Genomic DNA, 24,292 nt, shown 5'->3' with positions numbered 1-24,292 from the left:
CAGGGATTGGTTCCAGGACCTGCCGTGTATACAGGGGCCAAGGATGCTAAGTCCCTTATATAAAATGGCATGGTACAGTCGGCTTCCATATCCCTGGGGTCCGCATCCACGGGTTCCGCATCTGTGGAGACGGAGGGTTGACTGTAGCCCGGAAGACTGCGGCACAGAATGAAAATAGCATGGTTTATTGGAATCCAGTCTGAAGGGGTGGGATGGGGAGGGACAGGAAAGAAAAAGAAGGAGGAGAGGTAGAGAGAGGAGCAAGAAGAGGAGAAGAGGATGAGAGAGAAAAGGGGAGGAGAGAGAGAAAGAGACACACACACAGAGATGGGTGTAACATCTCAACGCTATTTGTCCACCCTTTTGGTCCCCATGCAATCACCAAGTTCAAGAGGAGATGACACTGAATACAGAAACAGCGGTAGCCTTTCCAGTTGCCCCCCTGCCTCTAGCTCCCACCTCCCCTTCCCCCCAACTTCCCTCCTCCACCCACATCCATTCTTCACATGCTTCTAGAATGATGGTCTCCAAGGCAGATGCTGGCGAAGTCTAGTCTCTGCCTCCTTCTCATCTTCTACCCCATCCCTGCTCCTTGGCTTCACGCAAAACTTGACGAGAAGCATCAACGACATCAAGAAGCCTGGAGTGAGAGGTGGTGTGATCTTTGACAGCCCTTGAGCCTGCAGCCTGGGCTCCCCAGTGGACGCCCTGACCTTCCACATCTTTCTCTGAAGGGACCTGGAGTCCTGCTAATTGTTGGACAGGGTGAGACCTTGCCCTCTCAGAAGGAAGTCATGGATGAAACGCCACTCGCTTTTGTTTCTTCCTGGCTATCCTGAAGATCTTTAAGCAGAGGTGTGTTCTGCAACATTCACAGCTGAAAGGTCATGCTTGACCACACTTATAACTAAAAGGACAGTATGATTCCTGCTGGAAGGTGCTAGCTAATCGTTCTGCCGGGAACATTTAGAACAACCAAGCTATGTGTCTGTAGAGAGCTTTTCATATGGTTTTCCTAACTGTTCACTGCGTTAAAGCCTATGCGGTTTGAAATGCTCCACGGGGGAGGCGTCACCTCCACCCTCACCTGGCCGCCTCCTCCATGCCTGCCCTGCCCCTCACATCACAGAACACTTCTGCTCCGCTGTCTGCCTGATCTCCGTGAAGGTGGCCTGGGCTTTTTCTTTGATGGAATCCAAGTCCATGTTCTGGAGATTCTGTAACTGCCCGAGAATAGAATCCTTATCTTCTTCCTCTTCTTCATCCTCATCTACCATTTTCCGGAGATCTTCGGGCAAATCCACATCATCTCCAGCCATCTGGATTTGGTTCTCGTCCATTTCACTCTGCGCGGCAAAACAAACACGGAGATGGAGAAGCCATTCTAAAACAAACACACAAATCCTGAAAGCAGCAGGGAGATAGAGGTCTGTTGCGGATGGATGGAGGGAATGGAACATTTGGCCACCTCGCAGCAGAGCCTGGGCCTGGTACCAGTTATGGAGGCCAGACATGCTGGTTGAGACCCCCCACCCCCACCTTTCACTGCAGTTGGGTCGACTGGAACCTTCTAGCACAGTGGTTCTCAAAGTGTGGTCCCTGGACCGGGCATGTTAGAAAGACAAATTCTCCGCCTCCACCCTAGGCCTACTGAATCAGAAACTCCGGGGTGGGGGTCCAGCAATCTGCATTTGAAGAATCCCTCTCCTATCGTGCTGATGCCCCAAAAGTTTAACCAACTCCGCCTCAGGGCAGCTCTGCAAGCTTTGTTGTCTATCAGCCCCAGGCTGTTGTGACTCAGGGATCCCACTCTGGAGGGTGGGGTTTGGGTTCACAGGGCCAGACAGTGCTCCCTCGATCCAGCCATCTCTCTTCAGGGGCAACGTCTGTTTAACCATCGCCCCTTCCCTCCCTTCTACTAGACACAGAATCGCCTCAAACTCAACTTTACATCCTTATCACCTGGAAGCGAGTCTGGCGCACAAACCAGCTTATTAAGTGAATCGTCCAGCACCGTCTAGCCTTGCGTGTCGCCGATGCCTTACAATTTCCTTTTGTGGTCCTAGTTGTGGCTGTCCCACGAGCTCTTAGTTCCTGCCGCCTGGCCTCTGAAATCCCTTTACCCTTAGGCTGCAGAGCCCTTTGTTTTGTAACAGAGAAGAATCTAGAGAAAAAGTTTCTCTGGGAAAGGCAAGGGTTTCCTTTCTCAGATGACTGCTCTTGGATATAATTTTCTGAGAGGTCTCAGATATAAATTTCTGAGGTTGTGACGTGAGGGAAACTGGGCTTTGGGGACACAGAAGTTTAAAAAGAGCACCAGAAAAGCGAATGATGGGAAAGATCTAAGTGATCTTGTGGTCTAAGTGGTGGGAAAGATCTAAGCAGACTGTAGGGCCCACCTCAAGGATGTTGTGACCAGCCTGGAATTTGTTACCAAAGGGCATGAAAAACCACACAAAGGCAAAATGATCATCTCAGCCTTAAGCAGACTGCATTGATTTGATTGGAGAAAGATCTGGGCACCCGCCAAGTCCCCACTTCTGATGCTCTGTAGCTCCAGACTTCTCCGATGGCCTTTGAGAGGCTGGAGACCACAGCCTTTCCCCAGAGCTCCTTTTATTTGGTTCTCTGGGTAAACTGACAGCAAGCCTGGCTCCAGAAACAGGTTGAGAGGCCGACTTTTTTTTTTTTTAACTCAAAAAGATTTATTCTAAACATTAAAAGTTGACATAATTTGTTACAAAATGCAGCAAAGGACTTTTGATATTTTCCCCCCAGAAAACTTCAGTTTAGGCAAAAACAATGTGAACTTCGCTCAGGATGAGGTTGTAAAAACCCCCTCTGGGCAGGGTATGCCATCACGTTGGCAGCCCCAGGGCACCATCGACAGATGAGGATGTGAGGCACCAGGGCGGATGCCTCAGCTCAGCCGTGATGGACAGGTTCCCCCATCGCTGGCCCCTGCTCAGTCATTTTCCTTTCGCAAACACAGTGGAGCTAGCTTCACAGAGGCAGTTAGCCAGCCCAAGAGAGAAGTCTCAGTTTTGTCTGGAATGATCTGACGTGGTGTCTCTGCCGATCCTGTTCAGCAGCTCTGAGCTCTGTTTTTGTGTTGTCCACACGCGGTCATGGAGCTCAGCGGCTCACCTTCCAACGCGAAACTTCTAGATTACCTGCCCTGCCCTACACAGAGTTCCCTCTTCGTATTTACTCCCTTGCTTTCTCTCCCCACCTCGGGAGGCCGACTTCTGATGCTGAGAAGACGAGGATGCCTTTGGGCGGCGTGGTCTTCACCAGGCCCTCCCTGGAGACGCCTGGAAATGGCGACTCTCAGTGGCGACTCCCCAGGTGAGAGAAGCTTCTCTGTGCACTTGGCCAGGCCTCTTCCCCTCAAGGCGCTTAACGGATTAATTAGTTCCTCCTCAAACTGGTGTGGGGATTAATTAGTTAATCCCCAGGGGCTCCCAGCCAATCCTCCATTTCTGTTTATTTTTTATTTACCTACCCTCGAGGTTGCCCTTTGAGGCATCCCTTTGAGGATGGTCCTCAGGGCATTTTTACAGGGACGGGAGGGAAAGCAGGGCCTCCTGGTGATTCTCAGTTCAGGTAACTGCGGGACCCCTGCGCACACATACACGATTTGCAAAGGCATTGCTGGGAATTCTGGTACCCCCGCCCCTCTGGTTCGTAATAAGATCTCTGCACGTGGACAGAGTAGCTGCTGGGGGCCTGGAGGGACAGGCAGCTAGAGGGGCCAAAGGGCCAGCGAGCCAGCCAGTTGGTGCCCAAAGAGACCCGAGGCACTCAGGAGGGCTCCCGGGCCGGTGCTCCCCAGCACCCTCTTCACCAGGCAGCTCAGTGTTCTGCCTCTGCCGCTTTGGACCAGTTCGGGTTTATTTTTACCTCCTTCCACTGGCCCAGGGAAGGGAGGGTAGTGGGGTTCCACTTTGCCTCCCAACTCACAGAGGGGATCTGGGTCGGCACAACTTCTAGCCAAGTGGTTCTCAAAGTGGGGTCCCGGGGCCAGCCACAGCAGCATCTCCTGGAATCTTGTTAGAAAAGCACATGCTCACCCAGACCTGCTGATTCCGAAGCTGGGGGCGTGGGCCGAGCCATCTGTGATTTAGCAAGCCCTCCTGGTGATTCTGGTGCTTGCTAAAGTTTAAGAAGCCCCGCTCCACATCCCTTGAAGACAGGGGGCTGTAACTTACTCATCAGTAAGTCTCAGAACCCAGCGGAGTGTCTGGCGTGTCGCCACGGACAATAGATGTTTATTGAATGACTCGGTGAGCCCGTTGTCAGGGACTATAGCAGCCTTAACAACACTTGAATGTGCAGGCCCTCTCTACTGTCAAGAGCTCTGTTTCATAGCTACTGACTTGTTTATGTTTACGCTCCGCCGGAGGCAGTGCAGCCTAGAGGTCAAGTGTTGGTTTGAGAATCAGATTACCTGAGCATGAAGGTTACTGCCACCGCTTACAGGCTGTGTGACCTTGGGCACCTGACACTGCCTCTCTGAGCTTTATTTCCTTATTTATAAATTGGGGTTATGTTATTTGCCTAAGAGTTACAGAAGAGTAATTAAATGATAACTGAATTATCTGGAAAATATTAAGCATATATATAATTATATATAATTAAAGGTAGATACTCCTGAATGTAATGACCTTCAGAGGGAGGGGGAGGGGGAGGGGGATTTGCACTGGATAGTCTTGACTCTGCACGTGGTGCTCAGCCCCATCAGAAGGCCTCGCTCTCTTGGCCCCTTACCTCTGGCCTGGGAATGAACCCTCCCTACCTTCACTCCAGAGGCTCAGCGTTCCTAGCAAACTGGGCCTATTCATTTCCCTTTTAGCACTAGGCCCTCAATTTTGGGAGAAACCTGCCCAGAGGGTCCAGCTCCCCTTACCCCTTGTCAGGCTCACCCTAATGTTTGTGGGACACAGAGGATAAATACTGATAGAGGTCCCTGGCTTAGACCTGTACCTCTTTTTTCCCCAGTCCCTGGTTCCATCCTTCCATGGGAAGCTTGTGTGTATGGTTTCCAGTATGCAGACCGCCACCCTACTTTTCAGGCCCAGTGGTACTCAGGCCAGCAGCTCAGTGTACCCTCGAGAGGACAGACCTGGTGCAGAGGCCTGGGCAGGCCCCAGAATGCATTTAGGCAGGGAGTTCAGGGCATTGGGCAGCCAGAGTGTGGTCTACAAGAGGGGTGTGGGCAGGCCTGTGCCTTTGGCCGCAGACTTCTCCCCCCTCGTGAAGGTGTGGCCGGTGGAGGAACAGAGGAGGGTCTTCTAAAGCGCAGGGCCGGGGGCAGGCGGTGCTGTTTGTCCGGCCTCAGGGCGGCACTGGGTGTGGTCAATGGCTGTGGTCAGAGAGTCCTGTGACCACCATCCTTCTAGAAGGACAATGCTACTGACTGTGCATCAAAGCACCATTGCTGCAAGTGATGATTCTAGTCCTGGAATCAATTTTCTTGGGCTGCAGCCTGTGCCCTGGGCACATCGTAACTAAGCGTAAGACAACCAGGCAGGTCTAGAGGACAAAATGAAGTCCTCTGGGACCAAACCTGAACTCCCGGACTCATTAGCACTGTGGGTCAGCTGTAGACCTAGGACAGGCCAAGGGTTAGGGTCCCTCCCACTTGCAAAAAGCTGCAGCCAACCCCGACCTCTATCCTGCAGAGGGGGCTATGACAGCGGGAAGACTGTGGGATTAGAGCCGGGAGACCGGGTCTGTCCTTCGCCCACTGCGTGACCTTGGGCAAGTCACCTTACAATTTGATGCCCACCAGGTGGGACCTCAGAGGATTACTGAGCAGATTGAACGAGACATATTGTGAAATGGCCTTGTAAGCGTCTCCGCTCTGGACAAACAGTATTTTAGAGGAAAAAGCGCAGCACGGCGTCAAGATCCCTGCTGAAAGGATCCCTGGGAGAAAGAAGGCGTGCACAGTGAAAGAGAGGGTGGAAGAGTACCAGCCCTTAAGAAACAAATCGGGACAGAGCAAGCAATTCAGGCCCGTCTATGGGATTTATACCGTGGACCCTGGGCCTTGTCTCTCCCTTGCATGACAAACCACCCTGCCGATAGGACCTTGTCTACCATCCACACAATGAAAGTCTTCTCCTGACTTTCTGCTGCTCCAGGTTGGGAATGCTAGGAATATTTTGACAGAGTTCACGCATCAGGAAAAGGCAGCAATGCCTCATCACAGCCCACGAGCACAAACGCAGTTACAGCCAATACAAATCAGCTCCAGGGAGGGAGGGGAAGTTTGGCGCTGAGAACCGTGGTGTAGGTGAATAAATGAATGAATGAATGAGTGAGTGAGTGAGGGAAAAAGTGAAGTGAACCAGCATATAAAGAGGAACTATAGGCTATACTTCATTCTTCGGGGTTCTGTTTCAGAAGTCTCCTCTTTTCTAGAAAGCTTATCAACTTGCGCTATTGTTTAATGCAGTTAAGAGCTAATTATTTTTATGCTGGCTGACCAGAATCAGTTTTAATCTCTTGCTTTTTAACCAGATTTATAATCTTAATTGCCAGTGCTGAATGCCCCATTATTTAAATAGCCCCGTAGCCTGCATTGCTATCCCCTGTGACTGATTTCTGACCTTTCTCTGAAGGGTAAGCACGACGCTGGATTCAGACTTCCTACATCCTCATCTTGATAAACTGGCCTTCATCTTGTACCAAACTGGAGATATGATGATAAACTATCTTACACGGTTATATGATCAAAAGGCTGAGTATTTACCACTTAAGAGTCCAGTCAGTCAAGCTTGGTGTACAAGCACACACCAGTCTGTTTGATACAAGGTAGCTTTGATTTTGCTTTGTTTCCTTATTTTTGGTCCACAGGATACCAAACCGCTGGATTAATGGATTTCTTTCCCGTGGACGAGTGGATCTAATATTTGATGTTTTACCTATTTCTGAGGATCTCCAATGTCAGCAGTTACCTGTTTTCACAAACCACCCCTCACTGTCCTGGTGATGAGTGAGGCAGCCACGCTGGCCCCTAGGCAAGGTGACAGCATCCCCTGGCTCCCATCCTGCTGGAGCTTACAAGACATTGGGAGGGTGGGGTGTAGATCGAAGGATACAGCCAGTCAAAAAACGCCTCTATAGAGAGGAAAAGGGGGCATGGCCTGCTTTGCCGAAAGTAAGGAGGAATTCGGGCTGGACCAGGAGGGAGGTGGGTGTGAGGCCCTTGGGGGCTAGGCTTCAGCAGAAATCCTCATCCTTGCTCTGATAGGATGCTGCTGAAGAACTGAGTTTATGTTTTCTCCCTGGGGACAGTGGTTCTCGACCCTCTCTGTACCTCTGAATCCTTTGTAAAGTGTCGAAAACCACGATGGTCAGGCCCCACCCCCATATTTGGCTCTAGGGATCTGTGGCAGAGACCCAGGCAATAGAGTTTTTAAAAAGCTTCCCCGGGTGATTCTAACGCATGAGTTGGTGTTGAGACCTTGTCCCGGGCTTGCTAGCTGCAACTTCTGCTATACCACACCGTCTTTCCCTCTTTAGCTACTTAAAGAGCCCTCAGCACACCCAGAATGGGACAGAGGCTGTGGATTTGACTCCTCGAATACAGTTTTCAGTTTTTTAAAAAATTAATTTTGTTGTGCTAGGTCTTAGCTGCCGCAGGCGGGCTCCTTAGTTGCGGCATGAGAACTCTTAGTCGCGGCATGCATGTGGGATCTAGTTCCCTGGCCAGGGATCAAACCCCGGGCCCCCTGCACTGGGAGCGCGGAATCTTAACCACTGCACCATCAGGGAAGTCTCCCAGCCGTCAGTTTTTAATGTTTGATTGAGAGGGTGCACACACAGGGCCCCTCGTGGGATGAAATGTCCCCACTGTGTACATCTTAAACTTCTTTTCTTTACGCAGACGTTCCAGAGGGACTCAAGAAGCTCTTAGAGGCCGCTTGTCCAAGCCTCTCCTTTACAGATAAGGAAACCGAGGTCCTGGGAGGTGAAGATACTTGCATAAATGTCATCCTGCTTGTTAGGGGACAAGAAACCAGCCCTGCTGCCAGGTCTCGCAGGAAAATGTGGCCAGTGGGTCGGATTGGCTTGGAGTTGAATCTTGCCATTTACCAGCTGTGTGACCTTGGGAAGTCCCATTCCCTCTCTGAGCCACTCTTCTTATCTATGAAGGGGAGATGATATCTACCTACCTTCCAGGGTGGCTGTGAGGATTAAGTGAGAAAGTGCGGCTAAGCGACACATCCAGATCCGATGACTTTCTTCCCTTCCCAGGTTCCCCCCAGGACCTTCAATCCCCGGCTCTTTCAAGGGCGTGAGTAAAAGGAGCAACTGAACTAGGGCAGCAAGGGGAGGAGCGGGAAGGGACAGCCCCTAATGGGCCTCTGATGGCCTCCCTGTGCTGCCACCAGAAACAGCTGCTCAGAAGCAGGAGGTTTCAGTGTCTGGGACCCGGCCAGGCAGCCCTGAGAGCTCCTGATCTGAAGAAGGCGGGCAAAGAAAGCTTCACAGAATCCAATCTGTTTGTTAGAGGCAACTTTCAAATTCAGTTCTAATGGAGCTTTCAATGCATTACGTTTAAAGAAACTCTACTGATAGATTTTCTTCTATCTTCATCTTTGTTCAAAGTGAACGATGCCCTTAATACAGCAGACAAACACCAGGTGTAACTAAATCGTATAGCTCAGCAGGGAGCATGACATTATTTTTCAATGACTAACCTAGACTGACAATTCTGTTAATAGGATTAGGGTTCATTGTGGAACTGTTTTCTCTTATTAATTTGGCTTGACTTACATATACATTTTGAATTGGCTAGAAAGAGGGGCACCTTTGTTTTCAGAGAAAAATCTTGTGGCTTTATTTAAAATGTATTACTGCCTCTATTTGCAAAAAAATATGACATCTTAATTATTATATAAAGTAATTCTGTATTTTATACAAAATCATAATGTCGAATGCAGTCTTGTTCTTTTCATGAAAATTGATTTTCATGTAACTCTTATGGCTGATAGATTCCTTCTGCGGTTTTTGATACTTTGGGTGTGTTTCTGTTTTCCTTTTTTCCCTATGACATCGATTATTCAGCAAACCTTTTGTGTGTGTGTGTGTGTGTGTGTGTGTGTGTGTCTATGTGTTTGTGTGTAGTATGTGCATATGTATGTGTGCGTGGTGTGTATGTGCGTGCATGTGTGTGTGTTTGTGCAGCTTCTGCATGTCAGACACCATGCAAGGCCCTGATGACAGAGACAAAACCTCAGCCCCTTTGTTAAGAAGCACACAGTCCAGCAGGTGAGAGCATTCAGGTTGGAAAGATGGCATAAGAGACATGCACTCAGGTATTACGCGAGCATGGAGGAGGGGGAGGGGAGGGAGGTCATGGAAGTTTCTGGAAGAAGTGGCACTAGACCAACGTCTTACAGGAAGGAAAGAGGTCACAGGGAGCAGGGTGTAGGGGACGCGAAGCAGGAGAGTAGTATAGTCCAGGCGAGGGGTAGCAAGAAGTGAGGCTGGAAAGTTAGGAGCCACGTCATGGTGTACAGGCCAAGGGGGTTGGACTTTATTCTGAAAAGTCATGGTAAACCTTCGTTGTTTTTTTTTTTTTTTTTTTATAAAAACAGGGGAGGAGGGGACTTCCCTGGTGGCACAATGGTTAAGAATCCACCTGCCAATGCAGGGGATACAGGTTCGAGCCCTGGTCTGGGAAGATCCCACGTGCCGTGGAGCAACTAAGCCCGTGCGCCACAACTACTGAGCCTGCGCTCTAGAGCCCGTGAGCCACAACTGCTGAGCCCACGTGCCACAACTACTGAAGCCTGCGCACCTAGAGCCTGTGCTCTGCAACAAGAGAAGCCACCGCAATGAGAAGCCCGCGCACCGCAATGAAGAGTAGCCCCACTCGCTGCAACTAGAGAAAGCCCACGCGCAGCAACGAAGGCCCAACGCAGCCAAAAATAAATAAATAAATAAAATAAAAAATAAGTTAATTAAAAAAAAAATATATATATATATAAAACGGGAGGAACAGAATCAGTTTGCATTTTGGAAACCTCACTCTGCAATTCTGAGGGAAGCAAGAGAAAGTCAACGATCTCCTTGACGTATTGTAGTAAAATTGCTGAGAAGTGACGAGCCCTGCACTTGGGGATGAGCTGAGAATGACTTATGAGGTGAAATGACGGTGACCTGGTGCCTTGCTGTATGTGGGGCTGGAGGAGGAGGGACGAGGCAAGGGTGACTCCAGGGGGAGTGCTGGGGGGGAGCCCTCGGTGGAGGTGGAGCCTGCAGGAGGCGCAGGGCTGGGGGAGGATCGGTGTCTGTCCTGGATGCGAGCTAAGAGGTGCCCGAGCAGAGGTGGACGCAGCGGTGAAATTTACGGAGAAGGTCTAGGAAGGCCGGATAGATTGGAGTCATCAACACACACCTAAGTGGCAGCTGAAAGCAATAGAAGACGCAGCCATTCAGGGAGAATGTGATGGCTTGAGTGGGACAAAGGGCAATGGAGGAAACACCCTGGGATATTCGGAAATTTGGGGGCAGTCAGGGGAAGGGTAACCCTTGAAAGAGACAGAGAAGGAACAGTTTCAGGAGAAGGAGAATGAGAAGGATCGTATCCAGAAGTTGAGGAGAGAGAGGGTTCCAAGGAGGAAGCAATGAGCTAAAGGAGGCAAAGAAATTTCTGCCCCAGGAAGAGCTGCTCCAGGAGGAGGTCCCCAAAGGAAAGAGAGGAACCATCTACCGCGTTGAGACCGACCGCCGAGCGTCGGCAGGAGGCAGCCTTCGGCAGAGCAGTGGGAACAAGTAATTTAGGAAGATGCCCAGAAAGCCACGTTCAAAGTGCTGTTTGCTTTAGTTGGGAGAGACTTGACCTCTTTTATAAAGGAGAGGCCCATAGGGAGGAAACGCTGAAGACACAGGACAGACGATCATTAGTGGAATGAGACCCAAATCTAACATGAGCATCATGGGTTACTTTAGGCAGTTGAAGTCTCCTGATTACCTGGAATTTGAAAACCAGAGGAAACCAACATAAGGGTGGACGTGAACGTCCTCACGACGGATATACTTTCCCACAAACACGTCTGATTACTGTGATTTGATGCTTGCATTTATTTGACTCCTTATGTGATGAGTGAAAAGTGGCCATCAAAAGACAAGGGTACGACCAACGGGGTTGACCTTGACGGTGAACAATAAACCCGGAGAGGAGGCCTGTGCTGTTTGCCGGATACCAGGGCTACACTCCTCCTTTCAGAGGCCACATTTCCCTTGCCCCGTCGGCAATCGACTGAAACTCTTTTTCACAGGAAACACCAGCCAAATAATTTCTTTAGAAAATACAGTTCTAATTCCAAAATGTGACACAGTTATCCTCATTAGACCTGACGGCTCCTGGGAAGACATCTTCCTCAAATCCGCTCTCCGTTGGGCCTGGGTGAGGGGACGGGCCCAGAATCCGCTCCTGCCGGTTATGTAACCGCTGCGAGTGACCGTGAGGAACTGTGAATGAGGCCCCCAGGGGTCCCCCCTCGTTAGCTGGAGGACCTGGTGAATGTGTCCAACCGCCTGTGGGCTGTTAATAGTATTAGTTCGGCTGTTTACCCAACATGGATTTTATAAGACGGCACCAGGGCTGAGGATTCTGCAAACCACGAGGGGAGGGAAGGTTGTTATCAGGAGCCCAGTAAGGTCCTGGTGAGCCTTGCTTTCCACCCAGCACCATTTTCTTTGTTAGACGGTTGTGTTCAGTTCTCAAGTCTGCCATCCTGGGTGGAGACACACGGTTTGGAGGGGGTGGGGGAAGAATGGAGCATGAAGAAGTACTGGGAAAAGACCAAAGAGGCTCAGGGGAACTTTGAGTCCTTGGGCAAGTCCCTTGATTTGCGTGAGTTTCATGATGATGCATTGAGTGTACACCCATGATATGTGCTTTTCTGTATATCAAAAATGTTTAATAAAAAGAGAAATGCAGGGCTTCCCTGGTGGTGCAGTGGTTGAGTGTCCGCCTGCCGATGCAGGGGACACGGGTTTGTGCCCCGGTCCGGGAGGATCCCACATGCTGTGGAGCGGCTGGGCCCATGAGCCACGGCCGCTGAGCCTGTGCGTCCGGAGCCTGTGCTCCGCAACGGGAGAGGCCACAACAGTGAGAGACCCGCGTAATGCAAAAAAAAAAAAAAAGAGAGAAATGCAGCTCAGACCCTGGGACCAAGCAGCCAAAGCGCCGCGGCAGTGTAGGAATCCACACCTGTCCTGGGAAGAGTTTAGAGAGGCCAGAAGAAGGGGCGGAGTGTGTGCTTCTCCCATGTGCCCGCCTATCCTGAGGTCATGGTCGTTGCTAATGACGACACCATGTCTGTCCTACTCATGTCTTTTGATGACCTTTTTAAAAAAAATAAAATCAAATAAATTAATTTTTTTTGGCCGCGTTGGGTCTCGGTTGCTGCGCGCGGGCTTTCTCTAGTTGCGGCGAGCGGGGGCTACTCTTTGTTGCGTTGCGCGGGCTTCTCATTGCGGTGGCTTCTCTTGTTGCGGAGCACGGGCTCTAGGCGCTCGGGCTCAGTAGTTGTGGATCGTGGGCTCTAGAGCGCAGGCTCAGTAGTTATGGCACATGGGCTTAGTTGCTCTGCGGCACGTGGGATCCTCCTGGGCCAGGGCTCGAACCCGTGTCCCCTGCACTGGCAGGCGGATTCTTAACCACTGCGCCACCAGCGAAGTCCCTCTTTTTTTTCCTTTAAACAGTCACCATGTTATACATTACATCCCCAGGACTTATTTACCTTCTAACCGGAAGCTTGTATTTTTGACCCTCTTCACCCAGTTTTTTCCACGCCCCCCCCCCCCTTGCTTCTTGAATCTGTTCTCTGTATCTATGAGCTTGGACTTTTTAGGTTCTCCGTATAAGTGAGATCTCCTTGGATCTTTCTCTGTCCGACTTATTTCCCTTAGCATCGTGTCACCAAGGTCCATGTGTGTTGTCACAAACGGCAGGATTTCCTTCTGTTTCATGGCTGGATAACAATCCACTGTCTATATGTACCATGATGACCACCTTTTAATCGTGGTAATCAGATGAGTAATCCGATAAGTGCAGTAATCACGATGGCAAGCCCCATGAAGGGGACACAAGGAATGACCTGGGAATCTGTTGCCCCACCTCCTCGCTGGCCCAGGCCACCCTCAGCCCTGTCCAGGCTGCCATAAGGGTCCAGTACTGACCAGCCAGCCCCTCATCCCTTTCCCTCCAATTCACTGTACACATTGCCATGGCCTTGGCCTTTCCCAATCACAGTGATGCCCACGGGCACTGCCTGGTCTTCCTGGGCCTCTTTGCTCCTTATTGGAACAACTAGGAGATGAAAACCTACCACTTATATTCCCATCATGCTTTTCAGAAGGCTTTCTAAAGGTTCCACTATGAAGGGTTCCTCTGAATAATTAAAGAAAGACCTAAGAGTTACAGCCGTTTCCATACCAGCCAGCAGCGTGGGCCCCTCTAGAGAAGCCGGCTTGATACAAATATTAGAACCAACGCATGACATTCTGGGCCTGGGAAATGACTATCCCCCATGGTCGTCATTTCCCCAAAGTCATCTCCTCTCAAGGCTGAATATTCCAATTCCTTCAATGCTTCCTCAATTACAGTCAGTCGTTTTAAAATCTCTCACCATCCTGGCTGCTGCGGAGACAGCTACAACGCTTGGTTTTCTAGCTGTTTCCCAGCGTGCCAGGGGAGGATCCCGCTGCTCACACACTGCCCTCCCAGGCTGTACCCGCCACTGTCCCTCAAGTGTGCTGCCACCTCCTGCTTCGTGACAGGTGCTCATAGCAGAGCCCACCAGGCCTTTCCAGGCTCGCTAGTGCAGCGACCGCTTTAGAACAAAATGCACAATCTGGTCCTTAATATCAAAAGAATGGGCTTAAAAAAAAAAAGTGATGTCCAGAAATTTATTTCTGTTCCTCAGCACCACCACGGCCCTTGCTACAGCACACAGTCCCCGGGGAAGAACTGAGAACATCTGAGGGGTGGTTCTTCTGGGGCAGCCCGGGTGCATTTCCCTGTGGCTGAGTCTGGGGACATCAGGGAGCTGGAAGGACCCAGATTCCTGTCCCTGTGTGGGCAGCGGCTCCTACCACGAGTACCACACCAAACCCAGAATCTGGCTTGGACAGGAGTGACCTGTCTGCACAGACAGGAAGCAGCCACCCAGTACACATTGGATTAGATAGAATATCCATGTGCTTACAAAAAAGCAGGCAGTTGTATTGTTGCGGTTTTTCACACCATAAGCAAAGTCTTGCAACATTATGTATAGCATCCATTTTTACGAAATCCAGCCATGTTATAAAGCGCCCTAGAGAGGCCTCCACCAGAAAGTAAACTCTGCGGTGAAGGATGACACGTGGAATGCTTTCAAGTCACACTATCACTGTTTACTTGAATTGTGTTAGAACTGCGTCAGCAACTCCCAGGTCTCCGGTCAAGCTATCAGCTGACACAGGGGCAGGAAAAGTGATGCACCTGGTCCTCCGGGGGACGGATTCTGCGACACTTTGCTGAAATAGTGAGCAGTGCCGGTTTCCCCCAAAGTCTCAGGATAATTTTAAACCACATGGAACTCCAAACCACTCTAAAACTTTTGGGGCACATCAAATATTAAGAGTAGAAATAGCAGAGACCTTGGGGCCAGAAGGACCTACATCCAAATCCTTTTGTGTGTTAAGATGCTCTTTTGTGTGGTTAAGAGGCCCCAAGTTCCAATCCTGGTTCTGTCACTCCACAGCTGTGGGGTTTTGCGAAGTCCCTTAGCCACAGCACCCCTACCCCCATCCCCCATTGCCTGCAGTTTCCTCAGGTCTAAAGTGAGGCTGCGGCATTAGATTCTCAGATGAACTCAAAGGTCTCCTTCAGGGTCTATGAAAACATCAGGTGGGCTCTCATGCATTGTGCATTTGAAACAGCTGTAGAAAAATGGGTACATGGGCAGCAGTAACCCATGCAACGAAAGACACTGGGCTCCATCGTTAACAATGTATAGATTTCTTTGGGGTCCCCCTCCTCTAGCTGGCTTTAGGGAGCAGTAGCCTATGCAGATAGAGTCACTATCGCTCCAGGGAGGATATGAATCTGTATGTTATGTGGCTATAATCCTCCCCTCTTCCCATAGTTTCTGTTGGAAAGGCTCTTGTTTCAAAGGACAGCTTGGCTCAGAGATTTGGGAATTATTTTTTCTCTGAAGAGAATCAAACTCATTTTACAAAGCCCAAAGGTGTCCACCCCTGAGAACTGAGGTGAGCAGGACCATGGACTCACCAACAAAGCTCAGATGCTTGTGGTTCAGGGACCTCCAATTCTTGCCTTGTTTACAAACATCAGTGTGCCCACCCCAGGCCTCCAAGACCCCTGGTTGTTATTATCAAGAAATAAAACTTTTGTGCATAGAGATAATAACAGCAATTAGAGTGACCATCCACGGAGCTCTTTCCACTCATCAGGCACTCGCCTTGTCAGGCACACCTTATTATCTCAGACAAAGACCTCAGGAAGTAGGTATCACTGCCCCCATTTTATAGATGAGGAAATGGAGGCTCAGATATGTTAAAAAACCATCTGAGATTGCAGATGTCAGAGCCAGCATTGAAAGCCAGTTCTCCTTATATCTTCACCAAACAACAGAACAGTCGTCAAAAATATATCCTCAACAACAACAGATATATATGTATTCTTAAAAAGCCCCACCTTTGGGACTTCCCTGGTGGCGCAATGGTTAAGAATCCGCCTTTCAATGCAGGGGACACGGGTTCCAGCCCTGGTCTGGGAAGATCCCACATGCCGCGGAGCAACTAAGCCCATGCGCCACAACTACTGAGCCTGCGCTCTAGAGCCCACGAGCCACAACTCCTGAAGCCCGCGCGCCTACAGGCTGGGCTCCGCAACAAGAGAAGCCACCGCAATGAGAAGCCCATGCACCTCAAGGAAGCAGAGCTCCTGCTCGCCGCAACTAGAGAAAGCCCACGTGCAGCAACGAAGACCCAACGCAGCCAAAAGTAAATAAAATTTAAAAAACACAAAAAAGCCCCACCTTTCTGGAAGAGACACAGCCAGTTGATGGTGTGTGGGGGTGTGTGCGCAAGCACGCAAGTGCACTTTATTTCTGCTTCCTTCCAAACGAGATGTGTGGTGCTTTCATCAGTTGCACCGGAGGCGGGAGGCGGGAGGCGGGAGGTGGGAGGGCGGGGCCTCAGTTGAGTGGCGTGAATCTGCTGCCACACTGCTAAACACAGCCCAACCATCCCAGGGAGCTTCAGAAAATTCAGGCAACAGGAGCGGAGGGACCGTGTTAGAAGTGCTCCACACTCCCAAAATGCAGTCCCGGTGGGAAAAAGTACTAACCTGGAATAAGGTGGGCAAAAAGCAAGGCACTCTTTTCGAAATTCACTGGTTGCAAATGAACATGAGTTTAAATTTTATTGTGAGTTTTCCCCCCTCAGTGAGCACGTCCGTCTTAGGATCAATGTCTCCCGGGCGCGGGGCTCTATACCTCTTCAGTGGCTTCAGCAGTGACCTTGCTTGGGCAATGGGCTCGCTCCCTTTGTTTACAGCTTGCAGCTTCTGAAGTCAGTTTTCCCAGGGATCTGCAGGGGACCCACTGAAGCAACCGGTTTAGCTGCACTTTCTAAACCGCCCAGCCCGCTGGCTCTCATCCCTGCGAGAAGACCATGTGCTTTGGAAGGATCTCTTTGGCTTCTCCAGGTGGAAGATGTTCTCTCAGGGAGGGTGCCCCTCTGGAAGGGGGAGTTGGACAGCCAACCCAGAAGGTGGAGGTGGAGTCATTTAGAGGAGCTGGGCGATCCCCAGGTAGGGGAAATGAGAAGCGAGTCGGGAGCAGGGAACTAGGCCCTTGTCACCCCTGGATACAAGCCCTGGAGCAGTGCATCCGAGCCCTGTGCCAGATCATGTCAACATATCCTGTTCCCACCTCCCAGGCAGCAAAGTTAAAACAGTTGTGCAGTAGAGGGCACTGCAAGCAGTTTTTTTTGTTTAAATTTAATTAATTAATTAATTTATGGCTGCGTTGGGTCTTCGTTGCTACGCACGGGCTTTCTCTAGTTGCGGTGCGCGGGCTTCTCATTGCGGTGGCTTCTTTTGTTGCAGAGCACAGGCTCTAGGCACATGGGCTTCCAGTAGCTGTGGCACGTGGGCTCAGTAGTTGTGGCTCACGGGCTTAGTTGCTCCGCGGAATGTGGGATCTTCCCGGACCAGGGCTTGAACCCGTGTCCCCTGAATTGGCAGGCAGATTCTTAACCACTGAGCCACCAGGGAAGTCCTTGCAAGCAGTTTTTAGTTTACGAGTCAGACCCATGACTTTTGGAGACCAGCTACTTGACCAAAGCCCACAGGAGTTTGTCCTCTCAGCCAGGATGGATAAGATGGTGCTCGGTGATGACCATCACCACCACATCATCTCCAAAAGGAAGGAAGAAATTGTTCCTCTGACGTGGAGGAAGAATGTCATAGAAGTTAAGACCCTGGGCTCTGTTTTGCCTGGCAGCATGGCCCTTGGCTGGAGGGTAGTTACTCTCTTTCTTCCTCTGTTTCCTCTAAGAAACCTACCTTACAAGACTGTCCTGAGGATTAAATGAATTGATATGTGCCAAGCACTTAGAACAGTGCCTGGCACTTAGGAAGGAGCTCAAGAAATGTCAGCTGTGATGATTATCCCCATTGTGCATTTATATATAGATGTCCTATAGTCTTAAGATAAATTTACATAAACAGGTATTACTCCATTTTGTTGAGAGGAAATGCAAGTTCAGAGGTTAAAAGACTGGAATCTAGTTTTTATGAACAAGTTCAATGCTATTTTCACTATATCAGATACCTCAATTACGATTAAGGCATATAAATATATTTCTGTATTATATATATGTACATCTATATGTGTGTATATATGTTATTTATATACCCATGAGTGTGACCCTTTGCTGATAATCACTTTCCATTTCTTATTACTTAAAAAATGACTGGATGTTTACTGTGTTGAGTGTCTCACCTTTGGGAGTCTGTACTTTTCTCTGAGGTGAACTCTGAGGCACGCCCTCTCTGCCTTTTTTTGTGTAAATGCAGCATCTCTTTCCATCCTAAAAGTAAAAGAATAGAATAAAGGATCAAAGGACGAAGAGAGCTAAGGCCATTCCAGCCCCTGTTCAGGGGAGCCAGACACTGGGACACACCTTCTTAGTTCCCACTGCCAGCAGACAAATGGGAAATAGGGGAGTTTTTCCTACATCCCCAAATTTCTGCCTCTCTGTCTGTCATTCCACTATCATAACTCAGTACAGACCCTAAATCCCAAAGACAGCTCAGTTCTGGGAATCTCTTTCTGATGCACCCCGGGAGAGGGACAGGGTGATTACTCCTGATGTAGACCCGACCTCACTATGTTTCTCTAAGTACAACCTGAGACCACAAGCGTCAGAATCACCCGGAGCGCTCATTAAGAATGCAGCTTCTGGACATATACACACTAACAAACGTAAGGTAGATAGCTAGTGGGAAGCAGCCGCATGGCACAGGGATATTGGCTCGGTGCTTTGTGACAGCCTGGAGGGGTGGGATAGGGAGGGTGGGAGGGAGGGAGACGCAAGAAGGAAGACATATGGGAACATATGTATATGTATAACTGATTCACTTTGTTATAAAGCAGAAACTAACACACCATTGTAAAGCAATTATACCCCAATAAAGATGTTAAAAAAAAAAAAGAGTAGGCAAAAATCAGACCTGGGTTATTCTAGATCAGGGGTCAGCAAACGTTTTCTGTAAAGGGCTGAAGAGTAAATATTGTAGATTTTTTGTGGGCCCTGTGTCTCTGTTTTAAATATTCAATTGTGCCCTTGTAGCACAAAAGCAGCCATAAGATGACATGTAAAGGAATGCGCATGACAGTGTTCCAATAAAACTTTATTTACAAAACTGAAAAAAAAAAGAATGCAGCTTCCCAGTCCGACTGCATTGTGGAGAGAAGCTACATTTTAAAAATCATTTTGTTTCTTATTATATTTATTAGCGGTTAACACATTTAGTTCTTCTGAAATGCTAGGTGTAGGAGCTGATGACAAAGGATGTTGAGTGTTATTCTTGGGACATAAGTTTTACTTATTTTTTAAATTAAAAAAATTGAAATACAGTTGCTGTACAATATTGTGTTACAGGTGTACAATATCGTGATTCACAATTTTTATTTTTTTGGCTGTACCATGTGGCATGTGGAATCTTAGTTCCCTGACAAGGGATTGAACCCGTGCCCCCTGCAGTGGAAGCACAGAGTCCTAACCACTGGACTGCCAGGGAATTTCCCCCTCCCCCTTTATTCACACAATTTTTAAAGGTTATACTCCATTTATAATTATTATAACATATTGGCCATGTTCCCTGTGTTGTGTTACAATATGTCCTTGTAGCTTATTTTATACATAATAGTTTGTACCTGGGACATAAGTTTTAAATTCTACAGAACACTTATTTTTATGGAAAAAAATGTTTGGAGCAAACCCCTAGCATCTCCTTCTACTTCCTTTCCTGATGCCCTTTATTAAACCCTTATGTGAACTTTCCATGTATCTATTTAAGGTCTGGGTCCGTCTCCACCCATGCTGCCTTGATTCTGCAACATTCCCAAAGTGGAAGACATTTTTGAGTTTTTAATTTTTTTTGGCCACATCATGCGGCATGCGGGACTTTAGTTCCCTGACCAGAGATCGAACCCACGCCCCCTGCAGTGGAAGCGTGGAGTCTTAACCACTGGACCACAGTGGTTAAGTCCGCAGTTTTGAGTTTTAAAGGATGTTCTCCTTCAGATCTCTGCAGAGCTGTGTTTCCACAAGACAGTTACACTCAGTGACTGAGAGTCTGAGATTCAGTTATGATTCTGTTCATTTAATTTCACCAATAAATTGTGATAGAATTCAGAACTCTGAGCTACAATAATGTGGAACTTTTAAAAAGCACTTGAAATCCTTGACAGCTGAAGCAGGGACATTTAAACATACGGCAGGGAATCCAATTGTGAAATGTTCTCTCTGTAATCTTACCAAAGAGAGATGTGTTCTGGAAACGATGCCTTCGTCCAGGGGAGAAAACACATCTGCTCCTCTCTTCCCATTGTTGCCATTTATAAACCACCAAGTCTTGCAGACTTTTTCTTCCCAGCATCTCTCATAACCATGCCTTTCATTTTAACTATAGCAGCTTCACGAATGTTCCATTACTCCATACTGTATCTTGTGCAGTGATTCTTTAAATAGCAGTCTGTTGACTAAAGTATTCTATCAAAAGAGCTGGAAGCAGTGGTGTGCTGGCAAACGTATCACAACCAGCTCTTTGGGGAAAGAAGCTGTTTGTAGAACTTGCCAATTTCTATGGTGTAAATACTCCCACCCAGGCGGATTTCAAACTATCAACTTGATGTCGCTGAATGAGGAACTGGGGAGAGATGAACACAGTCAGCTTTCATGAGTCAGTGCACGCTGCTGTAGGTTAGCTCCAGCATGTCACTGGCTGGAAGATTAATTTTGCTCAAGCACTGTTTAAATCAGCTACTCTTGAATTCAGCAATCTCCCTGGGCCTCTACTGCCCGGCATGGAAACGGTGAATATGGCCTGTCCACTTTTCTCTATCATAAATACTATGCCGGGCCACTTGATTGGAGAGGCCCTGGCCGTTTAAATGATCTCCCTGCTTCCATCGTAGCCCCACAATTGAGAAGCAGCACTTTTAACAAACTCCCTCGGCGATTCTTACACAAGCTGAACAGGGTCACCTTCACAACACTGTCAATCAACCAGACTCCAGTAAAAATTAAAAAACATAAAATAAAATAAAAAAGGTCACCTTCTAAGCCCCAACTTAGGTTCAGTGTTCCCTTCCCTGTTTGGAGGGAGGCATCCTCAAACAAGGTAGGGTATGGATTTCCATAATGCCCTGCGGGTGGCCTAATTGGACTTGTGATGGTGCTGGTTTGAAGTGGGCTCCCTTGCTCAAGATGATCCAGAGAGAAGTGGACACCTTCGGGGACGTCTGTGAAGCTCACATTCACCACCTCTTCTCCCAGCTGCCCAAAGAAGTGCATTACTGGAGGCTATATTTAGGTACCTGGCCCCGCCCTCTGGCTGTACAGGATTGGACCAAGCTGGATAAATGGACTTTCTTCTCTGGGAATTCGGGTTTGGGACTGAGAAACAGACCAGTAGTGTGGCTCGAGCTGTAATGGGTGAATTCGGGGGATGTCGGCTGCCATTTTTCACTGGTCACGTGGTTTGGGCAGAAGACCAAGTAGAGGGCTGACTGCCCCAAAACAGCAAAGCAGCCGTACTGAGGTGGAAGCCACCGCAAGAGATTGAAAACGAGGGCTCATGGCTTCTCAGCAATGCTCTAGTCCTGGTTCAGGCCCATATGAGGCCTGGGGGGATTTCTGTTATGGGTTTGCTGAAGCATCTTTGCATGAAGCATGATTTGCCTTAAAATAAATTCCCTGTTTTCATTTTCAGGTGGCTAAACTGGTTTCTATTTCTTGACTCCAAGTTTTGGAATCATCTTTTTTTTCACTGTAATAGTTGCTCTCATTTATACATTTTATTTTTTCATTGAAGTATAACTGATTTACAAGGTTGTGTTAGTTTCAGGTGTACAGCAAAGTTATTCAGTTTTATATATATACATATACATATTCTTTTTCAGATTCTTTCCCCTTATAGGTTATTACAAAATATTGAGTATAGTTCCCTGATGCCTACTTCTTCATGTTGTATTCTATTCTAGGTGATGAAGCTCTTGAAAACTCAAGCAATGGACAGGAAGTCATGCCTCTTGCCATGGGAAAGCACGCCAGCCTCATCGTCCTGCTACTATTGCTTAAATTGGTTGATCACATAAATGTATAACACACACACACACACACACACACACACACACCCCTGAGTAGCTGGTAAACAACCCAATCCACTGACTGACCATACCATTCGACTATCTCAGTCTTTCATCTGTCCAGATATAAAATTAAGTAAAACAAGGTCATTAGTTAATCAAACAGATGCCATATCTGTGACCAGATTTATTGCTGGGACATACTGAGTGATATTTTAATATCAGGTATATAGTCTATATTTCTGACCATTTTCTTTTTATTGGGCCCCTTGAGCTGAGAACATTTGGTGCTATTTTGCTTCTGTTTCATTATACATGTGTTCTTTTTTTTTTTTTAAACATGCCAAGGAATGATGCCTTTTTTTGCCTAAGTATTATTTTAGCACAAACATTTTTGCAGTTGCATTTTTTAAAAAAACTGATCTTAAATTTACCACAGAGCCAAGCATAATACATTCTTGTTGTATAAGTCACAATTTCTTTCAGGAAAAAATACAATAGACAAGGTTTCCATTAAATGCAGGCTTTTATGCTTGCTTAGTTTCCTCCAGGTCATTAACCCTTTCACCTCTAATCATCTAGGACCCAGGCAACTATTATGTAATTGATCATTAGCAAAATAGCCATGGTGGCAAAAAGAAATACTTTTGTAACATACAATGTACATTGAACTTCAAGATTGATGCTTCAATACTCAGTTGATTTGATTATTAAGACTCAAATTAATTCTACCTTAAACTTTAAAAAATTACATCTATATTACACTTATTTAAAGATCAGTCTTCAGCAGTGAAAAATTGGTGATATTCACATTCCATAATACCCAACTGAAATGTTACTGTTTTATTTTTATTACATTTTATATAGCCAGAAGAATGTCCGTATTTTTTGGAGGTATATAGCCAAAGTATCTAGGGGTAAAGTATCGTGATGTCTGTAATTTACTTTAAAAATGGTTCTCTGTATCTATCTACGTTTCCATGTATCTATCTATGATCTAACCAGATGATCATCTATAAGCAAATATGGCAAAATGTCAACTGTCAGCTTTATGCCATAGGTATACATGAGCATTCATTATACTGTTGTACTCTTCTCCATCTTTAAATTTTTCATAATAGGCAGTCCACACATTTATTCAGTCTTTGAGAAGCCAAGTTTTATGACATAATTGTCATGTCGTATTTTCTAGGCTTTTTTTCCTGCACATGTAAGATCAAGAACACTGTACTCTATGTTCTTTAAGGCCCTCTTCCAAGTGCAAAGTCTGAATTTTCACAATCTGAAAGCTTTCTACTTGCTAGGAGGGTGAATTTCCTGACGACTGTAAAGTTATCTAGGCAGTTTTTCATTTGAACAATTGAGGTCAATTAAAATGCGTCTGGATCAGAAAGTGTTCAGTGGCTTTCAGGACAATATGCAGATTTATTTCGTATTTTTCATTTCCCTTCATACAAGTAGGACATAGTAACTGCTGACGCTAGGAAATGGTTCACTTTAGCAGAACAGACTTTCCTCAGGTTAGAAGCAAACAGCACGAGGAAAGGCATCTACAGAGCAAAGAGGTAGAAACTGGGGAGCTGAAGACAGTCTGGCCAGAATGAATTTCTTTGTGCTTTTAAAAGGAAAGGAAGTTGCATGTACTCACTTCTCCTCGATCACTTGCTTTTGGTATTCCTCATATTCCTCTCTAGTCATCCCCTGAGCTGCGGCAGGATCAGATGTACCTCCTTCTTCTTTTTTTTCTTCAGACCTGCCACCAAGTCCTAAATTCTTTACCTGACTACTTATCATAGTTTTCATAAAGAAAGCCATTGTTTCTGCCCCAGAAAAAGAATACCAAACACTCAGACAAAACCTGAAGGAAATAAACCCCCCACAAAACCTCTAAATATCTTCAACGACAGCAACACATTTAAAAGCAGAGGACTTCGCACAGGCTCATCTATTCAAGGGCATAATGATACAGAAGAGTGGTTTGTGCACTGTAAGCTGGATTAAAGAGGTGAACTCCTTAGTGTAGAGAGGCAGATGGTTCAGATTCCTAAAGCATACGATCAGACGCAACCGACTACTTTCTGAACTAATACACTAAGCTAATTTCAGAGGGGAAAAAACCCTTCACATTATCCATCCCTCTCCCTACCCATTTCTAAATTATAAGCCAGCAGGGCTTCATCAAGAGTTGGTTCAATTAAATTAATCAGAGCAGACTGATTATATGGCTGTAGTGGAATTTCCAAATTCCAGCCCTTGAGGACAACATCCTGTTGAAAACTGAGTCCAATGAGACTCAAAACCCGAAATGCTTCATTAAGCAAAAATAATCCTTTGATCCATCATTTTATCTCATTGGACTCTAAGGACTATGCAAG

General features: G+C 47.4%; 1 protein-coding gene across 1 annotated transcript; it reads right to left on the bottom strand.

The window, feature by feature from the left end:
• Positions 1–1,118: 1,118 nt before the first annotated feature.
• Positions 1,119–23,732, bottom strand: CPLX4 (complexin 4; the record flags this gene model as incomplete). The annotated part of the gene is made up of 3 exons (XM_082852980.1): positions 1,119–1,346; positions 18,045–18,132; positions 23,566–23,732. 3 exons carry the CDS (start codon positions 23,730–23,732, stop codon positions 1,119–1,121), a joined length of 483 nt encoding a protein of 160 aa, XP_082709106.1.
• Between the last annotated feature and the right edge of the window lie 560 nt (positions 23,733–24,292).

The sequence above is a fragment of the Leucopleurus acutus genome (assembly GCF_964270905.1).
Source record: "Leucopleurus acutus genome assembly, chromosome: 13".
In the NCBI taxonomy this organism is placed as follows: domain Eukaryota; kingdom Metazoa; phylum Chordata; class Mammalia; order Artiodactyla; family Delphinidae; genus Leucopleurus; species Leucopleurus acutus.
Note: the sequence above shows the minus strand (reverse complement) of the source record. Positions and strands in the feature narration are given on the sequence as shown.